The following is a 24746-nucleotide window of genomic DNA, read 5'->3' as shown; positions in this document are numbered from 1 at the left end:
CTGTTAGTCCACAATCTGCACTTCTTTCCTTAGACATAGCAGAATGGGAACCCTCTTTAAAACTATTATTTTTACATATTTGCATGGTAGCAAAAAACTCCATTGCATACCACTGGAAAGGGCCTACACTTCCTAACTCTAATGACATTATACAATTAGTTTCTCGCCATCGCTCCTATGAACTAAAGTTCACTCTGTCTAACAACCAGTTCAAATCATTTTTTAGTAAATGGCAAAAATGGGACCAAATCTTCCCATCTCCTATCACTTAAACATTACCATGCTAGAGTCCAGTCCTATCTACCTACTTGATTTATTTCTCTCCAAAGACACATCAGTGTTATATTGCAATATCTTTATTACTTCATCCTTACACAACCCAATCTCTATATTGCTACACAGACTCGCTATTGTGTATTTTTGTAATACCGTTTCTCTCTTTATGCGGTTTATTCTGCATTGCCTTAGTTAATACCCTTGTATTATATTTCAGATTATAATGTTGACTTTGTTTATGACTCAAGGGTTGCATCCCTTGTCAACTGGTACTTGTTCCCTAATTCCCTATTATCTCTTCCCTCCTCCTTCCCCCCCCTTCTGTTTAATGATTTAAACAATAAAAATTTTTGAAAAATTGTTGGCCCTTTAAAGAACAATGAGGGTGATATCATAGAGCGCGATGTGGGAAAAGCAAATGTTTTAAATACTTTTTTCTCAACAGTGTTCACACAGGAAAAGGATTTGCCAGGGGAAATGCAGAGTGATAATGTAAACTCCCCATTAAGTATTACCTGCCTAACCCAGGAAGAAGTGCAGAACCGCCTTAGGAAGATTAAAATTGACAAATCACCAGGCCCTGAAGGCATTCACCCTCGGGTATTAAGGGAGTTAAGTAATGTGATAGACAGGCCTCTATTCCTTATATTTAAAGACTATAGAAACAGGGTCTGTTCCTTTTGATTGGCGGCAAGCAAATATGGTACCAATATTCAAAAAGGGGTGTAAAAGGGAACCTGGAAACTATAGGCCGGTAAGCTTAACATCTGTTGTGGGTAAAATTTTTGAAGGGTTTCTAAGGGATACCATTATGGAATATCTCAATGTTAATAAATGTTTAACTCCATATCAACATGGATTTATGAAGGATCGCTCCTGTCAAACTAGCCTGATCAGCTTCTATGAGGATGTAAGCTCTCAAATGGACCAAGGAGAATCATTGGATGTCATTTATCTCTCCTTCTCTAAAGCATTTGACACTGTCCCACATAAAAGATTGGTAAGTAAGATGAGAAAGCTTGGGCTAGGGGACAATGTGTGTAGATGGGTAGGTAGCTGGCTTAGTGATAGAAAACAAAGAGTGGTTATTAATGGTGCATACTCAGATTGGGCCAGGGTTACTAGTGGGATACCACAGGGTTCTGTATTGGGCCCGGAGGTGTGTTTGAGGTCATTGTCCTGTTGAAAAATAAATGATGGTCCAACTAAACACAAACCGGATGGAATAGCATGCCGCTGCAAGATGCTGTGGTAGCCATGCTGGTTCAGTATGCCTTCAATTTTGAATAAATCCCCAACAGTGTCACCAGCAAAGCACCCCCACACCATCACACCTCCTCCTCCATGCTTCACTGTGGGAACCAGGCATGTAGACTCCATCCGTTCACCTTTTCTGCGTCGCACAAAGACATGGTGGTTGGAACCAAAGATCTCAAATTTGGACTCATCAGACCAAAGCACAGATTTCCACTGGTCTAATGTCCATTCCTTGTGTTCTTTAGCCCAAAAAAGTCTCTTCTGCTTGTTGCCTGTCCTTAGCAGTGGTTTCCTAGCAGCTATTTTACCATGAAAGCCTGCAGCACAAAGTCTCCTCTTAACAGTTGTTGTAGAGATGTGTCTGCTGCTAGAACTCTGTGTGGCATTGACCTGGTCTCTAATCTGAGCTGCTGTTAACCTGTGATTTCTGAGGCTGGTGACTCGGATGAACTTATCCTCCACAGCAGAGGTGACTCTTGGTCTTCCTTTTCTGGGGCGGTCCTCATGTGAGCCAGTTTCTTTGTAGCGCTTGATGGTTTTTGCCACTGCACTTGGGGACACTTTCAAAGGTTTCCCAATTTTTCAGACTGACTGACCTTCATGATGGCCACTCGTTTTTCTTTACTTAGCTGCTTTTTTCTAGCCATAATACAAATTCTAACAGTCTATTCAGTAGGACTATCAGCTGTGTATCCACCAGACTTCTGCACTACACAACTGATCGTCCCAACCCCATTTATAAGGCAAGAAATCCCACTTATTAAACCTGACAGGGCACACCTGTGAAGTGAAAACCAGGGCTGTGGAGTCGGTAAGCCAAACCTGCGACTCCGACTCCTCGATTTCCCTTACTCCGACTCCGACTCCCACATATATTGCTTATATTTAAGTGAAAAATCTATTGTAGTACAATGTGAACATCAGACATTTAATCATTTTTATGATAAAGTAATCAAGATATTTAGATAGAACATAATATATATTTATTGGAATACAACTTTAGAACACAAAAAACTGTAATAAATTGTAAATATGTAAAAATGTGAAATCTTTTTCCTTGCGGCAACGCTTTGCCTGCTCCATGTCATCCAAATACTTGTCAAAGTCAAACTCCTCATCTGATGAGGATGAAGATATGGCAGCAGTAGCACTGTTAGGACCCAAGTCCTCTTGCACCTGGCAGTCCTCCTGTAGGCCACTCATCCTAACTGCGACCTCAGTCAGAGCTTCTTTTCCTTTAGTAAGCTGTTGATCATCAAGCAATATACGATGACTTGGGTCCACATAAACAGCTGCCAGAAAAATTTTATTTTTCAATAGATTATCCTATCTCCTTTTCATTGAAGCAGAAATGCCATCTGCGATTAAACCTCCTCTTTGGGACAGGCAAAATAGCAAGTTCTTCCACTCCCTTATGAAAATGCCAGGAGTAAAATCTTCAGCTTGTAATTTTTTAGTCACGGTAAATGAGTGATTAAGCAATTCCTTCAATTCAGCCACCTGTGTCCATTGACCTTCATTTAGGGTTACCCGAGGGTTCGCCATATCTATAAAAAACGGTTTTAGTTCAGGCAATCGCTCAATCATTAAATAAGTGCTGTCCCACCGAGTGGCTTGATCTACAATTGCCCCTTTCCCAGCACGTCTATTCAAGATGGAATCAATTTTAGGGGTTCTGGCGGCAATAACCAATTTCCTCACTTTTCCAATCAGATTTCCAGCATCTTGCAGACTATCTCTTATTGCCAGCTGCAGCGTGTGCACAACACTGCGCATGTGATGAATATGAAAAACGTATCCTCAAAAAATTGTGTGTGAATGTAGCCTTAGAATATAGCCTTAGATCAGGAATAGAACAGCCATTTATAGGACATTTCATAACTTTCCCAAATTCCTATGAAAAAATATTCAGCACATTCTGCATTGAACTACTGTACCCAATTTATTATATATTTTAGGAGTCGGTCCATTTTATACCAACTCCGACTCCACCAAAATGAGTACCGACTCCGACCCCACAGCCCTGGTGAAAACCATTTCTGGTGACTACCTCTTGAAGCTCATCAAGAGAATGCCAAGAGTGTGCAAAGCCGTAATCAAAGCAAAAGGTGGCTACTTTGAAGAACCTAGAATATAAGACATATTTTCAGTTGTTTCACACTTTTTTGTTAATTATATAATTCCACATGTGTTACCGTAATTCATAGTTTTGATGCCTTCAGCATGAATCTACAATTTTCATAGTCATGAAAATAAAGAAAACTCTTTGAATGAGAGGGTGTGTCCAAACTTTTGATCTGTACTGTATGTTTAGGAGAGTGGGTGACGGCTTCATGGCACCCAATTTTGTCTGTAGAAGTAACAAAACAGCCTGGACTGATGATAATTTTGTGTTTCTGTCACAAATACCTTCATCCAGGATCCAGGAACTCATTAACCCCTTACCTACAATTGACGTAATATTCCGTCCATGTGACCATGGACCTAATTACCATGGACGGAATATTACGTCACCATGATCAGCGGCGCCCACGTGGTGAGCGCCGCTGATCGCGGCCGAGTGTCAGCTAATTATCATAGCTGACACCCGGCACAATGTGTCAGGGGCGGTCACGGACCGCCCCCGACACGTTAACCCCTTGCACACCGCGATCAAACGCGATCGCGGTGTACCGGGGGTTAAAGGGAAGCATCGGCAGGGAGGGGGCTCCCTCCGTGCTTCCCTGAGCCCCCCACAGCAGCGCAATGTGCAGCGCTGCTGCGGGGGGCTCCTTTCCTCCAGGCCCCCGAATCCAAGATGGCGACGGGGGCCTTCGGGGGCCTGAGGAAGCTGGCTTCCTCAGTGCCTGCAAAGCGCAGGCATGAGGAAGTCTGCAGCAGTGCCTGTGACAGATCGCTGATCTGTCACAGTGATCTGTGATGTGACAGATCAGCGATCTGTCACAGGACAGTGATGTCCCACCTGGGACAAGGTAATAAAGTAAAAAAAAAAAAAAAAAGTGTTAAAAATAATTAAAAAAAAATCGCTAAATAAATTAGTAAAAAAAAAAAAAAAATTCCCCAATAAATCCATTTTTTCAAAATAAAAAAAAACAAAAACAATAAAAGTACACATATTTGGTATCGCCGCGTCCGTAATGACCTGCCCTATAAAACTGTCCCATTAGTTAACCCCTTTAGCGAACCCCTTAAAAAATAAAAATAAAAAACGAAGCAAAAAATAATGATTTATTATCATACCACCGAACAAAAAGTGCAATAACGCGCGATCAAAAAGACACATATAAATATGCATGGTACCGCTGAAAACGTCATCTTGTCCCGCAAAAAACGAGCCGCCATACAGCGTCATCCGCAAAAAAATAAAAAAGTTATAGCTCGCAGAATAAAGCGATACAAAAATAATTATTTTTTATATAAAATTGTTTTCATTGCAAAAAACCGACAAAACATAAAAAAACGACCTAAATGAGGTATCGCTGTAACCGTACTGACCCGAAGAATAAAACCGCTTTATCAATTTTACCGCACGCGGAACGGTGTAAACGCACCCCCCCAAAAGAAATTCATGAAATGCTGGTTTTTGTTCATTCTGCGTCCCAAAAATCGGAATAAAAAGCGATCAAAAAATGTCACGTGCCCGAAAATGGTACCAATAAAAACGTCAACTCGTCCCGCAAAAAATAAGACCTCACATGACTCGGTGGGTCAAAATACGGAAAAATTATAGCTCACAATATGTGGTGATGCAAAAACTACTTTTACAATAAAAAGCGTCTTTTAGCGTATGACAGCCGACAAACATAAAAACCGCCATAAATAGTAAATCAAACCCCCCGTTATCACCCCCTTAGTTAGGGAAAAATAATAAAACTAAAAGAAAATGTATTTATTTCCATTTTCCCGCTAGGGTTAGGGTAGGGTTAGGGTTAGGGCTAGGGTTAGGGTTAGGGCTAGGGTTAGGGCTAGGGCTCAGATTAGGGTTAGGGGTGTGTTGAGGTTAGGGTTGGAGTTATAATTGGGGGGTTTCCACTGTTTGGGCACATCAGGTGCTCTCCAAAGGCAACATGGCGTCTGATCTCAGTTCCAGCCAATTCTGCGTTGAAAAAGTCAAATGGTGCTCCTTCCCTTCCAAGCTCTGCCATGCGCCCAAACAGTGTTTTACCCCCACATGTAGGGTATCAGCCTACTCAGGACAAATTACAAAACAACTTTTGGGGTCCAATTTCTCCTGTTACCCTTAGGAAAATAAAAAATTGGGCAAAAATATAATTTTGCGGAAAAAAATGTTTTTTTTATTTTCACGCCCAGGCGTTATAAACTTCTGTGAAGCACTTGGGGGTTCAAAGTGCTCTCCACACATCTAGATAAGCTCCGTGGGGGGTCTAGTTTCCAAAATGGGGTCACTTGTGGGGAGTTTCAATAGTTTAGGTACATCAGGGGCTCTCCAAACGCACATGACACCCGCAGACCAATCCATCAAAGTCTGCATTCCAAAACGTCACTACTTCCCTTCCGAGCCCCGACGTGTGCCCATACAGTAGTTTTCTCCCACATATGAGGTATCAGCGTACTCAGGACAAATTGGACAACAACTTTTGGGGTCCAATTTCTCCTGTTACCCTTGGGAAAATAAAAAAATTGGGGACTAAATGATGATGTTTGTTGAAAAAATACGATATTTTTATTTTCACGCCCGGTCGTTATAAACTTCTGTGAAGCACTGGGGGGTTCAAAGTGCTCACCACACATCTAGATAAGTTCATTAGGGGGTCTAGTTTCCAAAATGGGGTCACTTGTGGGGAGTTTCCACTGTTTAGGTACATCAGGGGCTCTCCAAAAGCAACATGACACCCGCAGACCATGCCATCAAAGTCTGCATTCCAAAACGTCACTACTTCCCTTCCGAGCCCTGATGTGTGCCCATACAGTAGTTTTCTCCCACATATGAGGTATCAGCGTACTCAGGACAAATTGGACAACAACTTTTGGGGTCCAATTTCTCCTGTTACCCTTGGGAAAATAAAAAAATTGGGGACTAATTGATCATGTTTGTGGAAAAAATACGATTTTTTTATTTTCATGCCTGGGCATTATAAACTTCTGTGAAGCCCTTGGGGGTTCAAAGTGCTCACCACACATCTAGATAAGTTCCTCAGGGGGTCTAGTTTCCAAAATGGGATCATTTGTGGGGGGTTTTCACTGTTTAGGTACATTAGGGGCTCTCCAAAGGCAACATGACACCCACAGACCATTCCATCAAAGTCTGCATTCCAAAACGTCACTACTTCCCTTCCAAGCCCTGACGTGTGTCCATACAGTAGTTTTCTCCCACATATCGGGTGTCAGCGTACTCAGGACAAATTGGACAACAACTTTTGGGGTCCAATTTCTCCTGTTACCCTTGGGAAAATTAAAAAATGGGGACTAAAAGATGATGTTTGTGGAAAAAATACGATTTTTTTATTTTCACGCCCGGACGTTATAAACTTCAGTGAAGCACTGGGGGGTTCAAAGTGCTCACCACACATCTAGATAAGTTCCTTGGGGGGTCTAGTTTCCAAAATGGTGTCATTTGTGGGGGGTTTCTACTGTTTTGGTACATCAGGGGCTTTCCTAACGCGACATGGTGTCCGATCTCAATTCCAGCCAAAAACGTCAAATGGCGCTGCTTCCCTTCCGAGCTCTGCCATGCGCCCAAATAGTGGTTTACACCCACATGTGGGGTATCAGCGTACTCAGGATAAATTGCACAATATCTTTTATGGTCCTGTTACTTTTGGAAAAATAAGAATTGAGGGTGAAAAGATCATTTTTGTGGAAAAAATATGATTTTTTAATTGTACTGCTGTACGTTATAAACTTCAGTGAAGCACTGGGGGGTTCAAAGTGCTCACCACACATCTAGATAAGTTCCTTGGGGGGTCTAGTTTCCAAAATGGTGTCATTTGTGGGGGGTTTCTAGTGTTTTGGTACATCAGGGGTTTTCCAATCGCAACATGGTGTCCGATCTCAATTCTAGCCAAAAACGTCAAATGGCGCTGCTTCCCTTCCGAGCTCTGCTATGCGCCCAAATAGTCATTTACACCCACATATGGGGTATCAGCGTACTCAGGACAAATTGCACAATAACTTTTAAGGTCCTGTTACCCTTGGAAAAATAAAAATTGGGGGTGAAAAGATCATTTTTGTGGAAAAAATATGATTTTTTAATTGTACCGCTGTACGTTATAAACTTCTGTGAAGCCCTTGTGGGTTCAAAGTTCTCACCACATATCTAGATAAGTTCCTTAGGGGGTCTAGTTTCCAAAATGGGGTCACTTGGGGGGTTTCCACTGTTTAGGTACATCAGGGGCTCTCCAAACGCGGCATGGCGTCCGATCTGAATTCCAGCCAATTTTGCATTGAAAAAGTCAAACGGCGCTCCTTCCCTACTGAGGTCTGCCATGCGCCGAAACAGTGGTTCCCCCCCACATATCAGGTATCAGCGTACTCAGGACAAATTGCACAATAACTTTTGCAGTCCAATTTCTCCTGTTACCCTTGGTAAAATAAAGAAAATTGAACCTGAAGTATTTTTTTTGTGAAAAAAAGTTAAATGTTCATTTTTTTTTTTAATATTCAAAAAATTCCTGTGACGCACCTAAAGGGTTAATAAACTTCTTGAATGTGGTTTTAAGCACCTTAAGGGGTGCATTTTTTAGAATGGTGTCACTTTTGGGTATTTTCTATCATATAGACCCCTCAAAGTGGCTTCAAATGTGAAGTGGTCCCTAAAAATAAAATGGTGTTGCAAAAATGAGAAATCGTTGGTCAATTTTTAACCCTTATAACTTCCTAACAAAAAAAAATTTTGGTTCCAAAATTGTGCTCATGTAAAGTAAACATGTGGGAAATGTTATGTATTAAGTTTTTTGTGTGCCGTATCGCTGTGATTTAAGGGCATAAAAATTCAAAGTTGGAAAATTGCGAAATTTTCAAAATTTTCGCCAAATTTCCGTTTTTTTCACAAATAAACGCAAGTTATTTGAATGCAATTTTACCACTAACATGAAGTACAATATGTCACGAGAAAACAATGTCAGAATCACCGGGATCCATGGAAGCGTTCCAGAGTTATGACCTCATAAAGGGACAGTGGTCAGAATTGTAAAAATTGGCCCGGTAGTTAACGTGCAAACCACCCTTGGTAGTGAAGGGGTTAATAGCTACAGGAAGCGACTAGAGGCTGTTATTTTTGCAAAAGGAGGAACTACGAAATATTAATGTCACTTTTATGTTGAGGTGCCCATACTTTTGCACCGGTCAAATTTTGTTTAAATGCAGATTGCACATTTTCTGTTACAATAAACCTCATTTGAATCCAGAAATATAACGGAGTCCATCAGTTATTAGATATATGAAACTGAAATAGCTGTTGCAAAAACCAAAAGTGTTAGAAAAAAGGTTAACATTAATAGGGGTGCCCAAACTTTAACACATGACTGTATAAAATTATCCCCCTACTCTCCTTAACATACTTAAACTGTGGAGGAAGTTCACTTCGCACCTTTATCTTCTTCATACACTAGGTCCTCTCACTCCTTTGGTAGTTAATCTTCATTTCCCCACTGCTTTACATGAGTCTACTCTCATTTTGTACTCTGACAATCTTATTTTTCTCAGCAAAGTATGTGTACACAATGTTTTTTTTCATCAAGATATAAAAACGACATAGCTGTGCACATGTTCAATCTTTGGTTACTTCTTTTAACTGTTTTGGGGTTCGGAAATCAAGAAGCCGTTAAAAGAAGTACCAGGCTCATTTTTTGGCCACTATAATGAAAAAAAGATGTCAGTGGCAGAACCGTCGCAAAAAGCAATGGCAAAACATTGAAGCTCCTTTAGGAACACGAATGATGACGCTTTCCTGTAGTGGTTTCACCTAGATAAACTTGGTTGCACTGCCACCAGAAAAAGATGTCCTATGCACAAACCCTACACCAGTGATTCCCAACCCTGGTCTTCTAGAGCTACCAACAGGTCATGTTTTCAGGATTTCCTTAGTATTGCCCAGGTGATAATTGCATCACCTGAACAGGCAAGAATTCCATCACCTGTGCCGTACTAAGCAAATCCTGAAAACCTGAACCATTGGTGACTCTCGAGGTCCAGAGTTGGAGAACACTGCTCTAAACGATGTTCTGTATTTCACACATTAATTCCTCCATATGATTTTGGAGCCTCTTCTCTTTTCATGAAGATGCTTGCAATACAAGAAATGTCCCACCAATCCAGCATTCTCAGGTTCTCTTCTCTAACTCTCTTTTTTTAACAGAACTGATAAGAATAATGAAGGACGATAATACAGTTAGGAAAAGAATATTAGACTTTGCCCTGGAGATCATCTACCTGTTGACCGGAGAGGTGAGGAGGAATTTCTCTAAACTTTATTGACTTTTTAGCGGTTTAAACAAAGATAAAGGAAAGTAATATTTGTGATTGGTGACATCTGAAATACAAGAAAATAAAAATTATATAGTATAAAACAGGAACGTATACCAATAAAAAAGATGCGGCCTAACTAGATAAAGAAGAGGTAAGAGATAGTGATGAGCGAGCATGCTCGGGTGTCCTCAGAGTGTTTTGGCGAGCTCGGAGATTTAGTTTTGGTCGTCTCATCTGCATGATTTGTGACTGCTAGACAGCTTGAATATACGTGTGGAATGCCTGTTTGTTAGGGAATACCCACATGTATTCAGTCTGTCTACAAGTCGCAAATTATGCAGTTAACGGAATCTAAATCTCTGAGCACGCCAAAATACTCGGAGATCACCCAAACATGCTCGGGAAAACCCAGGCAACGAGTATACTCGCTCATCACTAGTAAGAGCAAAAAAATAGACATAAATAATCTCACAGTCCAGGCAAAGAAAGTTCCAGAATTTGTTTCAGATTGTTAAAGACGTATTTTAGCCATGAGCATTTATCATTTTTCCATGTGAACCATAGTTGCCAACAGTGCCATGTACTTTTGTTTAAGGTAATCCAGAGCACTGTACTTTTTTTTTTTTTTTTCCACTAAAAACCTCATGTAAGCATTTACACAAGTGCTTCCATGACTTGGCATATTAACTCCTTCCCGAGTTAGGGTGTTAAGGTACTGTCACACTTAGCGATGTACCAGCGATATGACGCGGTCAGGATCGCTGGTACATCGCTAAGTGGTCGCTAGTGAGCTGCCACACAGGCAGATCTCACCAGCGACATCGCTGGGGACGGGGGTCGCTACTTACCTGTCAGACTAGGCGATCCTGCGTCCTCCCGCCCGGCTCCACGCGTCGCTCGTCCTCACAGCAGGAAGCTGACGACGAAAAACAGTCCAGCCTGTTCTTGCGCGATCAGCGATAACCAGCGGGGGAGCCGGTCATTGGTAAGTATCACACACAGCAATATCGCTAGCAATATCGCTATAACGTCACAAGTTATAACGATATTGCTAGCGATATCGCTTAGTGTGACAGGCCCTTTATGGTATGGTATGGTATGTCTGAAGTTGGGTGCAGGTGTATGGCGCAAACTCAAGAGCTGAACCTGTAGCATACACAGCGGATGTCGGCTGTGTTAGCTTAGCCAGCTGTTTATCCACTTAAATGCCACTGTCACTTCCCATGATTGCGTCATGATGATGGATTGCCAATAGAAATGAGCAATTTAAAAAGAAAATTGGATTTCGTCAGCTTCATCTAATTTTTTGCTAAAATTTGAATAACAGCAAATCAATTCACCGTGAATCACAATACTGCATAGCCCTCAAATTATTAACCGTATGTTCAAAATGCACATTATCAATCTATAGGGTCAGGAATGTATTAACCCCTTAACCCCCAAGGGTGGTTTGCACAACTGTCCCTTTATGAGGTAATAACTCTGGAGCGCTTCAATGGTGATTCTGACATTGTTTTCTCGTGACATATTGTACTTCATGTTAGTGGTAAAATTTGTTTGATATAACTTGCATTTTTTTGTGAAAAAAAACAGAAATTTGGCGAAAATTTTGAAAATTTTGCAATTTTCCAACTTTGAACTTTTATGCCCTTAAATCACAGAAATACGGCACACAAAAAACTTAATAAGTAACATTTCCCACATGTTTACTTTACATCAGCACAATTTTGGAACCAAATTTTTTTTTGTTAGGAAGTTATAAGGGTTAAAAGTTAAACAGCGATTTCTAATTTTTACAACACCATTTTTTTTTGGGACCACATCACATTTGAAGTCACTTTGAGGGAGTCATTTTTAGAACATGGTTAATGTCCTGTTCTCACAGGGTTAACTTTTGCCGGCCTCTCTTTGGATCTGGAAGGGATATTTATACTCACTCCAGACTAGGATTCTCTGTCAGCTATACTGTTATTCTGGCTGTGTGTCTGACCCCCCGGTGTGCGTGGATACTGCATTGCTTGTTTGATTCCCGTGTATGACCCGGTCTGTCCCCTCACTCTGAACTCCGTCTCTCGTTTTGGTACTATTGTCTTCTCCGGTTCTTACCTCCTGGCTTGGCTATTGTTACTCCGTTACAGTTTGTCCCTATTTTACCGTCCATTGCCCGTTCTGGTTTTCTGATCTATTGCTACGTCCCGACTATTCGCTCTATCTAACCGTTTGGTACTGTCCTGCTATCTCGTGCTTTGACCCCGGCTTTATCTGGTTTCTGTCTCTGTCTATGCCCCTTGGTAACTTGTCCCGTAGTTACCTTTCTAGGAGTTTCCCTGCAGCTCCTAGCTCTGTGGAGCTTAGGTCACGCTCCCAGCAGTCACGTGCTTTAGGTCCTGATAGTCTGAAGCACGCATCGTCACCGCTGCTGTCCCGCTCCACAGGTATCTTTGAGCATTGTTTTTGTTCTCAGGACACGCGCACTGGCTCAGTGAGCAAGTGCAGTGCGGTGTTCCTGACAGAGGGGTCTATATGATTAGAAAATACCCAAAAGTAACACCATTCTAAAAACTGCACCACTGAAGGTGCTCAAAACCTCATTCAAGAAGTTTATTAACTGTTCAGGTGCTTCACAAGAATTTTTGAAATGTTTTTTTAAAAAAATGAACATTTAACTTTTTTTACAAAAATAATTACTTCAGGTCCAATTTTTTTATTTTACCAAGGGCTACAGGAGAAATTGTACCACAAAAGTTGTTGTACAATTTGTCCTGAGTACACTGATACCCCATATATGCATGTAAACCACTGTTTGGGCGCATGGCAGAGCTTGGAAGGGAAGGAGCGCCGTTTGACTTTTCAATGCAAAATTGGCTGGAATTGAGATCGGACGCCATGTCGCGTTTGAAGAGCCCCTGATGGGCCTAAACAGTGGAAACCCCCCAGTTCTAACCCCAACACACCCCTAATCCCAACCCTAACCATAACTCTAATCCAAACCCTATCTTTAGCCCCAACCCTAACCCTATCTTTAGCCCTAACCCCAACACTAACCCTAACGGGAAAATAGAAATAAATACATCTTTTTTATTTTATTATTTTTTCCCTAACTAAGGGGGTGATAACGGGAGGTTTGCTTTACTATTTATAGCGGGATTTTATGTTTGGCAGCTTTTTATTGCAAAAAATAGTTTTTGCATCACCACATTTTGAGAGCTATAATTTATTCATATTTTGGCCCACAGAGTCATGTGCGGTCTTGTTTTTTGCGGGACGAGTTGATGTTTTTATTGGTACCATTTTCGGGCACATGATATTTTTTGATCGCTTTTTATTACGATTTTTGGGAGGCAGAATGACCAAAAACCAGCAATGAATTTCTTTTGGGTGGGGCATTTATACCATTCCGCGTGTGGTAAAATTGATAAATCAGTTTTATTCTTCAGGTCAGTACAATGACAGCGATACCTCATTTATATCTTTTTTATGTTTGGCGCTTTTATACAATAAAAACTACTTTATCTAAAAATTATTATTATTGCATCGCTTTATTCTGAGAGCTATAACATTTTTATTTTAGTGGGCCGATGCTGCGGCCCCCAGGCAGGTAGGACAGGGTATTCAGCGGTGGCAGGAGTGGGAAACGCTGAATGTGCGGTCGGAAAGGTAAGAGGCGATCCAGGACGGGGCAAGTTCTTTGATGCGAAGGGAAGAAAGAATCCGTAGCAGTAGGCAGTGGCCAACTGTGTCGATGGCAGAGGACAGGTCGAGAAGGAGGAGGATGGAGAACTGTCTGTTAGTTTTGGCTGTAAGTCATTAGTAATTTTGGGCAGGGCAGTTTTGGTGGAGTGGGGGGGGGGGTGGAAGCCAGATTGGAGGTTGTCAAGGAGAGAGCTAGATGAGAGGTGGGAGGAAGTGGAACATGGACAGGCTGCTCAATGAGTTTGGAAGCAAACGGGAGCAGTGATATGTGGCGATGGCTAGGCATAGCAGTTGGGTCAAGGTTTGTTTTTTTGAGAATGGGTGTGATGGTAGGAAGGTACCAGAAGATAGCGATAGGTTGAAGAGATGGTTTAGGGCTGGAATGAGCATGTTAGTGAGGTTGGGGAGCAGGTGGGAAAGGATGGGGTCAAGTGCACAGGTAGTGAGGTGTGATTTGGAAAGGAGATGGGTAAGCTCTCCTTCAGTGATGATGGAGAGGGAGGTTATTAGGGAAAGGCAGAGGTCTGGTATATGGAGTGGTTGGAGTGGTGGAACAGTAAAGGTTTGCCTTGTTTGGTCGATCCCTTTTTGGTGATTAGTTTCAGGTTCATTTACTCTGTAGAGCAGGAATATCAAACTGAAATACACAGTGGGCCAAAATTAAAATCTTGGACATATCAAGGTTGGCTCGAGGCTATTTATTAAATGTCTACAATTGAGGAAGTTTTTCCTTATTAGTAAACATAATTTTGTATTTTTTCATATGGAAACAAACTTATTGGGATTGTCCCATGAACAAAGTACATTTTAATTAATAGATCTTAGAATAAAATATCGGAATACTATAATATGTTATGTAAGCACAGTAAAAAGCATATGGCCCAATGGCCTAATTTTAAAAGTGTAATAACAAAGGATAAAAATCTTAAATAATACTGACTAATAAAGTATGATGCAAACAGAAGTGCACCCAAACACAGTATGATGCTTCCATAGTGACTTCCTCCTCAGTACCCTCCTCCCTCACGGTATGATGACCCTTCCTTCAATCCCCCCAGACAAAGAATGGTGACCCTATAACAGTATGATTTTCCAACTGTAATCCCTACACAGCCCTCCTCCACACAGTATAATGCCACAAAAAGTGTTCCATACAGTATAATGGCCCCACATAGTGCTCCATACAGTATAATGGCCCCACATAGTGCTCCATACAGTATAATGGACCAACATAGTGCTCCATACAGTATAATGGCCCCACATAGTGCTCCATACAGTATAATGGCCCCACATAGTGCTCCTTACAGTACTTCTCAATTTCCCTGACTTCCGACTGTAACTCCAACTGCACAGCACTGCCTTACTACTGAGAGTTGGGAATCGGTCCATTTTATACCCACTCTGACTACACCAAAATGGACACAAACTACAACTTCGACTTCACAACCCTAGTGCTCCATACAAATATAATAGGCCACACATAGTGCTCCATACAGTATAATGTCCCCACATAGTGCTTCATACAATTCTCAATTTCCCTGACTTCCGACTCCGACTGTAAGTCAACTCCACAGCACTGACTCACTACTGAGCATGTACATAAAGTGCAGCACAGATTCATCTCAACTAAAAGCCTAGATCCTTAGATCAGGAACAGAACAGACATTTAAAGGAAAACTTCATAGTCATAGATGACCATGACTTTAGGGTTTAGAAGAGACTCTGCTGTGAGTTCAGAAGAGACTTATGAGGCCAGTATGGGCCATGAAGGCTCACCCACATACAGGGCATAAGTAAGTAGATGTAGTCAGGACGGTAGATACTACTTGTGCCTTGCGCATAGTTCTCTTTCATTTTGTCTCAAAGATTCCCCTTTCTTAGGCCTGTTTCACACTTCAGTTTTTCGACATCAGTCAAAATCTGCCAAATTTTGAAAATGGCGGATCCGCTAAAAATGTGACAAAGCGGATGGTACGGATCCGTTTTTTGATGGATCCGCTATACGGATCCGTCAAAAAACGGATCCGTACCATCCGCTGGCATCCGTTTTTGCCATCCGTTGGGTCCGTTTTCTGACGGATCCGTTTTTCCACACCTTCAAAATGGGATGCTCCCAAATATGATTGACTCTTGGAAAATGCTCCCAAATGTGATTGGATCCTGGAAACTAGGGAAAACAATAGGGTGTTTTAACACAATATCTTTGAAAGGTTGTAGAGCTAGTGGCAGAGATGGAAGGAGTAATAGCGAATATTAATAGCATCTGTATGGATTTTGATTTTGAGTGCAATCGTTTGGCAATCCTTGCTCAGCAGACGGAGGAAAGAAGACTGCGAATCCTGCGTCGGAGAAGGAAGAGACGGCAGTGGATTCATCCTATAAATGCACAGAGATTGACCCTTGGAGTTTTTTCGACATTTTATCTGGAATTGAGGGATAATCCGGACAAGTTCTTCAATTATGTGTGGATAAGACAGGACCTGTTTGAAATTTTGGTGGAGCGTGTCGGAGCGCAAATCCAGAGAAGGGACACGTACTTGCGATTTTCGATATCTCCGGCGGAGCGTTTGATGGTGACCCTTCAGTAAGTTATCTTTTTTTTTTTTTTTTAAGTTTTCAGATTCTGCAGACTTTTATTGTCATGTTATTGCTTGTAGTTTGTATTAATTTTACTTTTTACCCTTTTTTTAACAGATTCCTGGCAACTGGAGAATCCTTCGCCTTCCTCCATTACCAGTTCCGGCTTGGGATATTGACAATCTCTGGAATAGTCCAACAGACCTGTCGGGCATTGTGGGATTGTCTAAAGAAGGAGTACATCCCACAGCCAACACAGGAAAGGTGGCTGGAGATTGCTGACAACTTTCAACAGATCTGCCAGTTTCTGAATTGTTTTGGTGCAGTGGATGGGAAGCACATAAGGATTGCGAAACCCATTGGGTCCGGATCTGAATTTTTCAACTATAAGAAATTCTTCTCAATTGTATTGATGGCCATTGCAGACTCAAAATGCAAATTTATTGCGGTGGACATTGGTGTGTATGGTCGATCCAATGATTCGCAGGTATTCAAGATGTCCGCGATGGGCCGTCGTTTGTATGGAGACTGTTGTGAGTTCATTTTTCCCTTCACCATTGAGGTCTGATGAACTCCCTCCTCTGGTGAAGGAAGGTAGTAAGGCTGATTACCAAACACATGGGCAGCTAGATGATGACTGGGTGGCTGGAATTGAGGACTGGATATAAGGCTGCCGACGCCCTTCTTCCTGGCTGGTGATTTTCCTGCTGGATTCTTGGAGACCAGTCTGATTCCTGCATCTCAAAGCTAAGTTTTTCTGCTCTGCTTTGTACACTTCAGTTTTGTTTTTGTTTTTCCTTGTTTTTTGGGAGTTCTGCCATCCCCGGCCGGGGGTGAGCTGAATTCCATTTTTGTCTCTGATCTGTTGATCTTTTGCTCTGTCTTCAGAATATACCTGAGTGCTGATATAGTCTTTTGAAGCCTAGCGTCTTTAGGGCCTGTTTTTCCTATCAGTCGGTTGGCTCATTTTGATAGGGGTTTTGCGGATGGCAGACAGCAGCTTTCCTATCCTGTCCTATGTAGTTAGCTTGGGCCCCATCATTTGCTCAACCTATCTTTCTATCTGTGTTAGTGTTTTCATCTTGCTTCACCGTCATTATATGTTGGGGGCTGCCTATTGCTTTGGGGTCTGCTCTGGGGCAGTTTAGTTTTTTCCCTTTCTGTCTTTAGGCTATTTAGTTCTCCGGCTGTGATCGAGGGGTCTAGGGCACCGTAGGAACCCCCCACGGCTACTGCTAGTTGTTGTTGATAGGTTCAGGGGTCTGCAATCCGATAGCTGCCAACCTCTCTGGTTTTTCTGGACTTAGCTGGTATTTTGTTTTTCCCTCCTTCGGTGACTCATCATAACAGGAGACAATTTTGAATTCCCACCTCCAAGACCACGCCCTGGAACCACAGGCCCATCAATGCCATTGTGTGTGTTGGAGACCATGCATTTCAACTGTCAAAACATCTTCTGAAGCCATATGGAAGTCATGGATTGACACACACAAAAAAATCTTTAACTATCGATTGACAAGAGCGCGAAGAGTGGTGGAGTGCGCTTTTGGGATTTTAACATCAAAATGGAGAGTGCTGTTAACTGCCATAAAAATGAAAACTGAGACTGTGGATGAGGTGGTGAAGGCATGTGTGATCCTGTACAATTTTGTAATTTCAAAGGAACCTGTTTCCATGGAAGAAAATGTTTGTGAAACCACCTTGTGGGATTATCACCAGACAAGTGTTCGGAGTACTGTGTCAGTGACAAGAATGAGGGACACATTTGCTGATTATTTTGTGTCACCAGAAGGAAGAGTTGACTGGCAAGATGACAAGGTATATATTTTTTTTTTTTGGTTATTTTAGGTTCCTCTTTTGTATAAGAAAAACTTTTTTGTAATTTTTTACTTTTTTTGTTTCAGAGTTATGGTACATTTATCAAAGTGTTGTGTATATACCTGTACACCACTAGTGTACCTTTAACCTTTTTTTACATTCACCAAAGTGTTGTGTATTACCTTTACCCAAGTGTTGTGTATATACCTGTACACCACCGGTGTACCTCTAACCTTTTTTAACATTTACGAAAGTGTTGTGTATATACCTGTACACCACCGGTGTACATTTGACCTTTTTGTTGTGTATTACCTTTACCCAAGTGAGGCGGGCCCGGGGATCCTTGCTTTGCTTACACTGTCTATTCTCAGGTAATATTATTAATGACATGGCGTTCTTTTGCATATAAATTCTGCTCCTAATTTTTCAAATATCTACTAGAAATACATACTTATTGCAGATTTTGTCTAATTCTGCCATGCATATTCTGAGGAAATAACGGTTTCATGTTGTATATGACAATATTTGTATACTACTAGCAACATGGTGCCCAGGGCCCTAATCATGTGTTACCAATGATCTACTAGTACTTGCATGTTTTTTAGTCATTTGTTTCTTGCAATTCCACTTAATAAAATATTTTTCACTATGACCTTCTGTTGCCTCTTTGGATTCGTCCCTTCCCCCCTTTCTCTATATGAGCTTTTGGCAATTGGTCACTTACAGTCCAGTGTTACAAATATATGGGGACATTAATTATGGTCACTTGTGACATATTATTTATTACATTGTCCCATAGGATGTCTAGATTTTTCTGCGCTACCCTCTTTGTATGTTCACTTTACCCAAGTGTTGTGTATTTAACCTCAACACAACTGGTGTTTTTTTTTTTTTTTACTTAACACTAAAGAAAAAAATTAAACCACACAATAAAATTGTTTTGAAACAAAAAATAATTTATTTTTTTTACTTTAACAAATTTACAAATGCCAGAATTGTTGGGTGGAGATATCATCGGAGGGGTTAACAGGGTTGACCACATCGGGACTGGGAACAAGGTTGGTGAGGATCAGAAGTGGAAGGGGGGTTTAAAACATAAGGTTGGGATGGGAGTTGATGGACAGAGGAGGTTTGTGGGAACATTGAAGGTGGGGTACAGTGAGGTCATTGGGGTATAATGCAGTGGGGAAGGAAGGTACTGGGAGGAATGGAAGGGGGAACTAGAGAAAGGAGGAGTGGTGGGAGGATGGACGGTGGGAGGATGGACGGAGGAAAGAGAAGGTGATGGAATAGGTGCATGGGTAGATTGGGAGGCCTGAGATACTGCAGTCACTAGAGCATTGTGACATGCTTGCATCACATGCATCTGTAGGTGAGGATTTAAATCTTCCATTTGCCGGACAACTGACTGAAAAAAAATTTCTCGGTGCCTGGTTTGACTCTGAAATCTTCCGCTCCATATAACTTCTGAGTTCCATGATATTTTGATTTATCATGTTTAACCCAGAAGTTATCTGCTGTCCTAAAAGTCGGAATGCATTCTGGACGGTTGAATTCAGATTCAGACAGTCATCCTTTCCTGACCTCTCAGACGCTGCCATCCAGAACTAAAAGTTGGTTGAGATGTTGCGGCAGTGTCAGAGGGGTGGGGTAAAGGGTACTATAAGTCGTCACCAGCAGCTTCATGTGATGAAGACTGACCTTCTGCTCCAATGCTGGTGGATGGGAGAGAGGGATGACACAAGAGGGAAGGTACAGAGGTGTCAGATATCTCGATGTGGTGCCCGGTGGCGGTCTCCGAAGGGATCCCTCCAGAGGGAGGCAACTCAGAAGCAGGCTCCCGAGTGCTGCAGATGGTGCTAGAAAAGAGAAACAAAATATATTAATATATTGATATTTCATTTGGCCTTGCTGAAAAAAAAAAATTAGGTTAAACATGTAAACATTTGTACTACAGAAATGGTGTGTGGAGTATTTACCTTCTGCTCACCATCGTCGACCGGAGGAACGACAGGGCTCAGTAATGTTTATACTGGCTGCTCCTGCGTCCTCTCAATCCACTCGGGGCCTGCATCTCCTTGTTGAAGTCCCTCTTGAAGCGATCCCTGAGTGACCGCCACCATATGATAACCCTGTCACCTGTGAAGGGAAAAAAAAAAAGTGGTCAGTATTAAAAACTTCACATGCTGCAATATTAAGTTACTGAAATTGGACTACTTACGCACAAAATCCCTGGCCCTCGCATCGAGCTTCTCCCAGTTCTCTATAACCTCCGAACACACTTCATCCCATAGCCGTCGGGTGGTTGGTTGGTCAGCATGGTAGCGGTTTGCCATGTCCCACAGCGGCTCCCGCGGTTGCACAGCCTCGATGAGGGTGTCCACATCGATGATCATCCCCTCTTCTACTGGTCTGTGGGGAGCATGCTGTGAAACCTGTGAAGAAAAAAAAAAGGAATATTAAATTCAGACACATGAGGTTCATTAATCAATCACCCAAATAAAGGGTTACTTACTGTTCGCCGATCACCGGAAGCATCACCTCGACGACGCTGGGTTGTCCTGGGAGTCGCTCTAGTGCGGACACTGGATTGTGAAGACTGTAAAAAAAAAAAGTTATGTGCTTGGATGGATGCGTAGTTATTGTGTGTGCTGTGATGAATGTTTGTGTTGGGTGTAGCGTTATGTATGTGTTTGTATCTGCTAAACTTACACTCTGCGCGCCCCCTCCTTGCATTTCTTCACCCTGCATGTCTCCTCCTGGAAGCTCCTCAGATTCAGCTTCCTGTGAAAACATAATACATGCATATATTGTTAAAAAAGAAAATTGTGTAAAATAAGAGTAAGAAAAAAACATTATTTAGATTACCTCAGTTCGCTGATGATGTTTGCGGTCCTTCCTGAACTGATCTGCAAGTATAAAGACACTTGTTAAGCTACTATACAAAGGATAACAAAAGCTTTCAGGCCTTTATACTTACTGAGAAAATGTAACTCTTTTCTCTGGCTCTGCTGCGGTCTGGCGGGTCTGCTGTGGTCCGGTTTGCGTTACTTCCTGAACGGATCTGCAAGTACACTTGTTAAGCTACTATACAAAGGACAACAAAAGCTTTCAGGAGATTATACTTACTGGGAAAATTTAAGTTTTTTCTCTGGGTTTGCTGCGGTCTGGTGGGTATGCTGCGGTATGGCGGGTCTGCTGCGGTATGGTTTGCGTGTTCTTTGTGAATGGATCTGCAAGTATAAACACACTTGTAATAAGATAAAAAAAAATGTTCAGATATATTTTGATTGAAAAAACACCCCAAAAAATTGAATGTTGATATGTGAAATGCGCAACCTTCCCAACCCTAAACCTCGTGTAACCCTTTAAAAAAAAAACCTTGGTATTGTATGTATGCCCACACTTTAAAGTGACCTGGTTTTGGTATTGCAAGTGTGTAATTCCCTGATGCAGAGTTAACTGAGAATCTATCAGTGAGCATATACCCACACTTTAAAGTGACCTTGTTTTGGTATTGCATGTGTGTAATTCCCTGATGCATAGTTAACTGAGAATCTATCAGTGAGAGTATACCCACACTTAACGTGACCTTGTTTAGGTATTGCACGTATACCCAAACTTAACGTGACCTTGTTTAGGTATTGCACGTATACCAACACTTAACGTGACCTTGTTGCACGTATGCCAACACTTAACGTTACCTGGTTTTACAATGATACTACTGACAGTTTTTGGAGACAATTTTTATTTATTATAATTTTTTTTGTTTTCATTTTATTTTTTTGACAAGTAGGAGCTACTATGCTCTTTTTTTTAAATACCACAGTACATGAAAAAAAATAAATTGCTGAACACATGCTACAGTGACACCACATACAATACCAGTAACACCACATACAATACACACAACACACAATCACAGCACACTTTGAAATATTCAAATAAAATTTCAGTAGTATGAAAATAAAATGCAGTACACATGCAACAAAAATAAAACAAGCAAACTATGAAAAAAAACTGCATAATAAAAATACACACACACAGACGTAGGTAGTACACACGCAGGTAGTACACACACACACGCAGGTAGTACACACACATACGCAGGTAGTACACGCACACGTGTAGGTAGTACACACACACACGTAGTACACACACACAGGTAGTACACACACACAGACAGGTAGTACACACACACAAGCCACAGACACACACACAAGCCACAGACACACACAGAAATGTCACACACAAATAGGTTATACTCACACTTGCAGGCGTCTTTGCTGGCAGGCTGTTGGTGCTGGCACTGGCAGGCCTCTCGGTCCTGGCTCGGTGGTGGCAGGCCTCTTGGTCCTGACTTGCTGTTAGCAGGTGCTGGCTTCTTGTGGCAGGCCTCTTGATGCTGCCAGATGCTGGCTGGCTGGCAGGCTGTGTCTGGTATCTTCTCTCTTCCGTCTTGATGCTGGTACTGCATGTCTGGGCCCAATTATCCCACCTTATATAGTTTTTGGACTGTCTGGAAAAGTATCTTTTTTTCTGAGCATGCTCAGTGCGAAAAAGTGGATTCCGAATGGCGGACGATGGCGGATCCGCCGTGATCCGCCATTTTGACGCAGACAAAAAACGTTACAAATTCCGTCTACCTCAGACAGAATCCGCCAGAAATCTGGCGGATCCGCCGAATAGCGGACGTAACGGACGACCATCCGCCAAAATCCGCCACTAATGTAATTCAACGGGAAAAAACGGTGGATCCGCCATTTTCAAAATTTGGCGGATTTTGACTGATGTCGAAAAACTGAAATGTGAAACAGGCCTTAAGCTGCATGGGCTCCTTAAGTGATCCTGTCTCTCCTGTCTGGATGGTACAGAGCAAGCTTTTCCCTTTCGTTGATGCCGACTGCCAGGGTTTTGTGGGACGCAATAGGAATAACATGATGGACAGACAGTAAATGCTCGTCTGGGCTGGGGTCATAGACACTGGTGGCAAAAGAACAATACATAACACAATGTACAGGGAGAAAGATGCTAAGCTCAATTTAATGGCATGAGCCATTTTGACAATTTCCCTATTTTGCTTTTATGATGCGGGTTTAAAAGCATGGCTATCCCATATTCGTCTCTGTGCTTGATGCTATCTATACTATGACATAGTTGTCATGGGAGATTTCAACTATCCAGACATTTGTTGGGAATCTCTATCAGGCAAAACTAACAGGTCAAGGAAATTCTTATCCTCTCTTGCTGACAACTTTATCTTCCAATAGGTAGGGGAGAAAACAAGGGGAACTGCTACCTTGGATCTAATCCTTATAAACAGGGAGGAAATGGTTGAGGAGGTAAAAGTGGCTGGGACCCTAGGAGGTAGCGACCATGCTATTTTAGAATTTGGGATAACTAGAGGAGGAAGACCTGTGAAGACTCAGGCGTCTAGGCTAGATTTCAGAAAGGCAGATTTTAAGGGATTCAGAAAGAGAATTGGAGGGATCCAATGGCTGGATATCCTTAAAGATAAAAATGTCCAGGAAGGATGGGAAATCTTGAAAAATGAAATTCTCAAAGCACAATTGTTAACAATTCCGAAAAGAGGGAAGAATAGGAAGCATTTAAGGAAGCCAGGATGGATGAACACAGAACTTAAGCACATGCTAAAAAGGAAGAAAAAAAGTTTATAAAAAGGAAAGAGGGAGGCATATCTAAAGAAGAATATAATGCTGTCTGCAGAACCTGCAGGGCACAAATCAGATTAGCTAAAGCTGACAATGAATTGAGGCTTACAAGAGATGTCAAAAGCAATAATAAAGGATTTTGGGGATATGTTAAAAGTAAAAGAAAAGTCAAAGATGCTGTAGGATTTTTACAGGATGAAAATGATGAAATGGTAAGACAGGATGTTGAGAAGGCCGAACTTTTAAATTCCTAGTTTGCATCTGTTTTCTCTCAGAAAGGAAATGTAACATCAACTGTTCTTCACTGTCCTATTAAGGGAATAGAAGAATCCAGGATATCTATAAACAGAAAGATTGTGAGGAAACACTTAGCTAACCTAAATGAATTCAAGTCTCCAGGTCCAGATGAATTACACCCCAGAGTACTGAAGGAGATAGCAGAAGAAATTTTTGAACCCCTCTCCATAATCTCTGAAAATTCTTGGAGAACAGGAGAAGTCCCAGAAGACTGGAGAAGATCAAATGTTGCTCCTATCTTCAAAAAGGGGAAGAAGGTGGACCCAGGCAACTATAGGCCGGTGAGTCTGACTTCTATACCAGGAAAGATCTTTGAACAAATTATTAAACAACATGTATGTCAGTACCTGGATAAGAATGAAGTGATTAAACAGAGTCAGCATGGGTTTGTAACTAATAAGTCATGTCAGACTAACTTAATTTCCTTCTATGACGGAATCACTGATTGGGTGGATCAAGGAAATGCTGTAGATATGGTATATCTTGACTTCAGCAAAGCATTTGACAAAGTATCTCATACAATCCTTATTGAAACAATGACTAAGTATGGAATGGACAAGGCAACTGTTAGGTGGATTCATAACTGGCTTAGTGATCGGACCCAAAGAGTGGTCGTAAATGGCTGCACATCCAGTTGGAAGAATGTCTCAAGTGGGGTACCACAGGGTTTTGTCCTGGGCCCTGTATTGTTCAACATCTTTATCAACGATTTAGATGAAGGAATTGAGG

The 24746-nt window shown here is 41.7% G+C and overlaps 2 protein-coding genes across 2 annotated transcripts in view; both read left to right on the top strand.

The window, feature by feature from the left end:
- The window catches only part of LOC141100208 (uncharacterized), a 161514-nt gene that overhangs the window by 9146 nt on the left and 127622 nt on the right, over positions 1-24746 (top strand). The window contains exon 2 of the mRNA XM_073588551.1: positions 9851-9939. Within this exon, the coding sequence (XP_073444652.1) occupies positions 9865-9939 (75 nt within the window). The 5' untranslated portion in view covers positions 9851-9864. The remainder of the gene's footprint in view (positions 1-9850; positions 9940-24746) is intronic.
- LOC141100204 (uncharacterized) lies at positions 12631-19095 on the top strand. Its single transcript, XM_073588547.1, has 2 exons — positions 12631-16237; positions 16348-19095. Exons 1-2 carry the CDS (start codon positions 15885-15887, stop codon positions 16796-16798), a joined length of 804 nt encoding a protein of 267 aa, XP_073444648.1. The 5' UTR covers positions 12631-15884; the 3' UTR covers positions 16799-19095.

Source organism: Dendrobates tinctorius, unplaced genomic scaffold (genome assembly GCF_039654945.1).
Source record: "Dendrobates tinctorius isolate UK_male_01 unplaced genomic scaffold, ASM3965494v1 ptg000103l, whole genome shotgun sequence".
Classification (NCBI taxonomy): Eukaryota; Metazoa; Chordata; class Amphibia; order Anura; family Dendrobatidae; genus Dendrobates; species Dendrobates tinctorius.
This window is presented reverse-complemented; position numbering and strand designations above follow the sequence as displayed.

Coding starts and splice junctions, on each gene's coding strand:
- LOC141100204 (XM_073588547.1), top strand. CDS start 15,885: ATGGAAGGAGTAATAGCGAATATTAATAGCATCTGTATGGATTTTGAT. Junction 16,238..16,347: donor CGTTTGATGGTGACCCTTCA/GTAAGTTATCTT, acceptor TTTTTTTAACAG/ATTCCTGGCAACTGGAGAAT.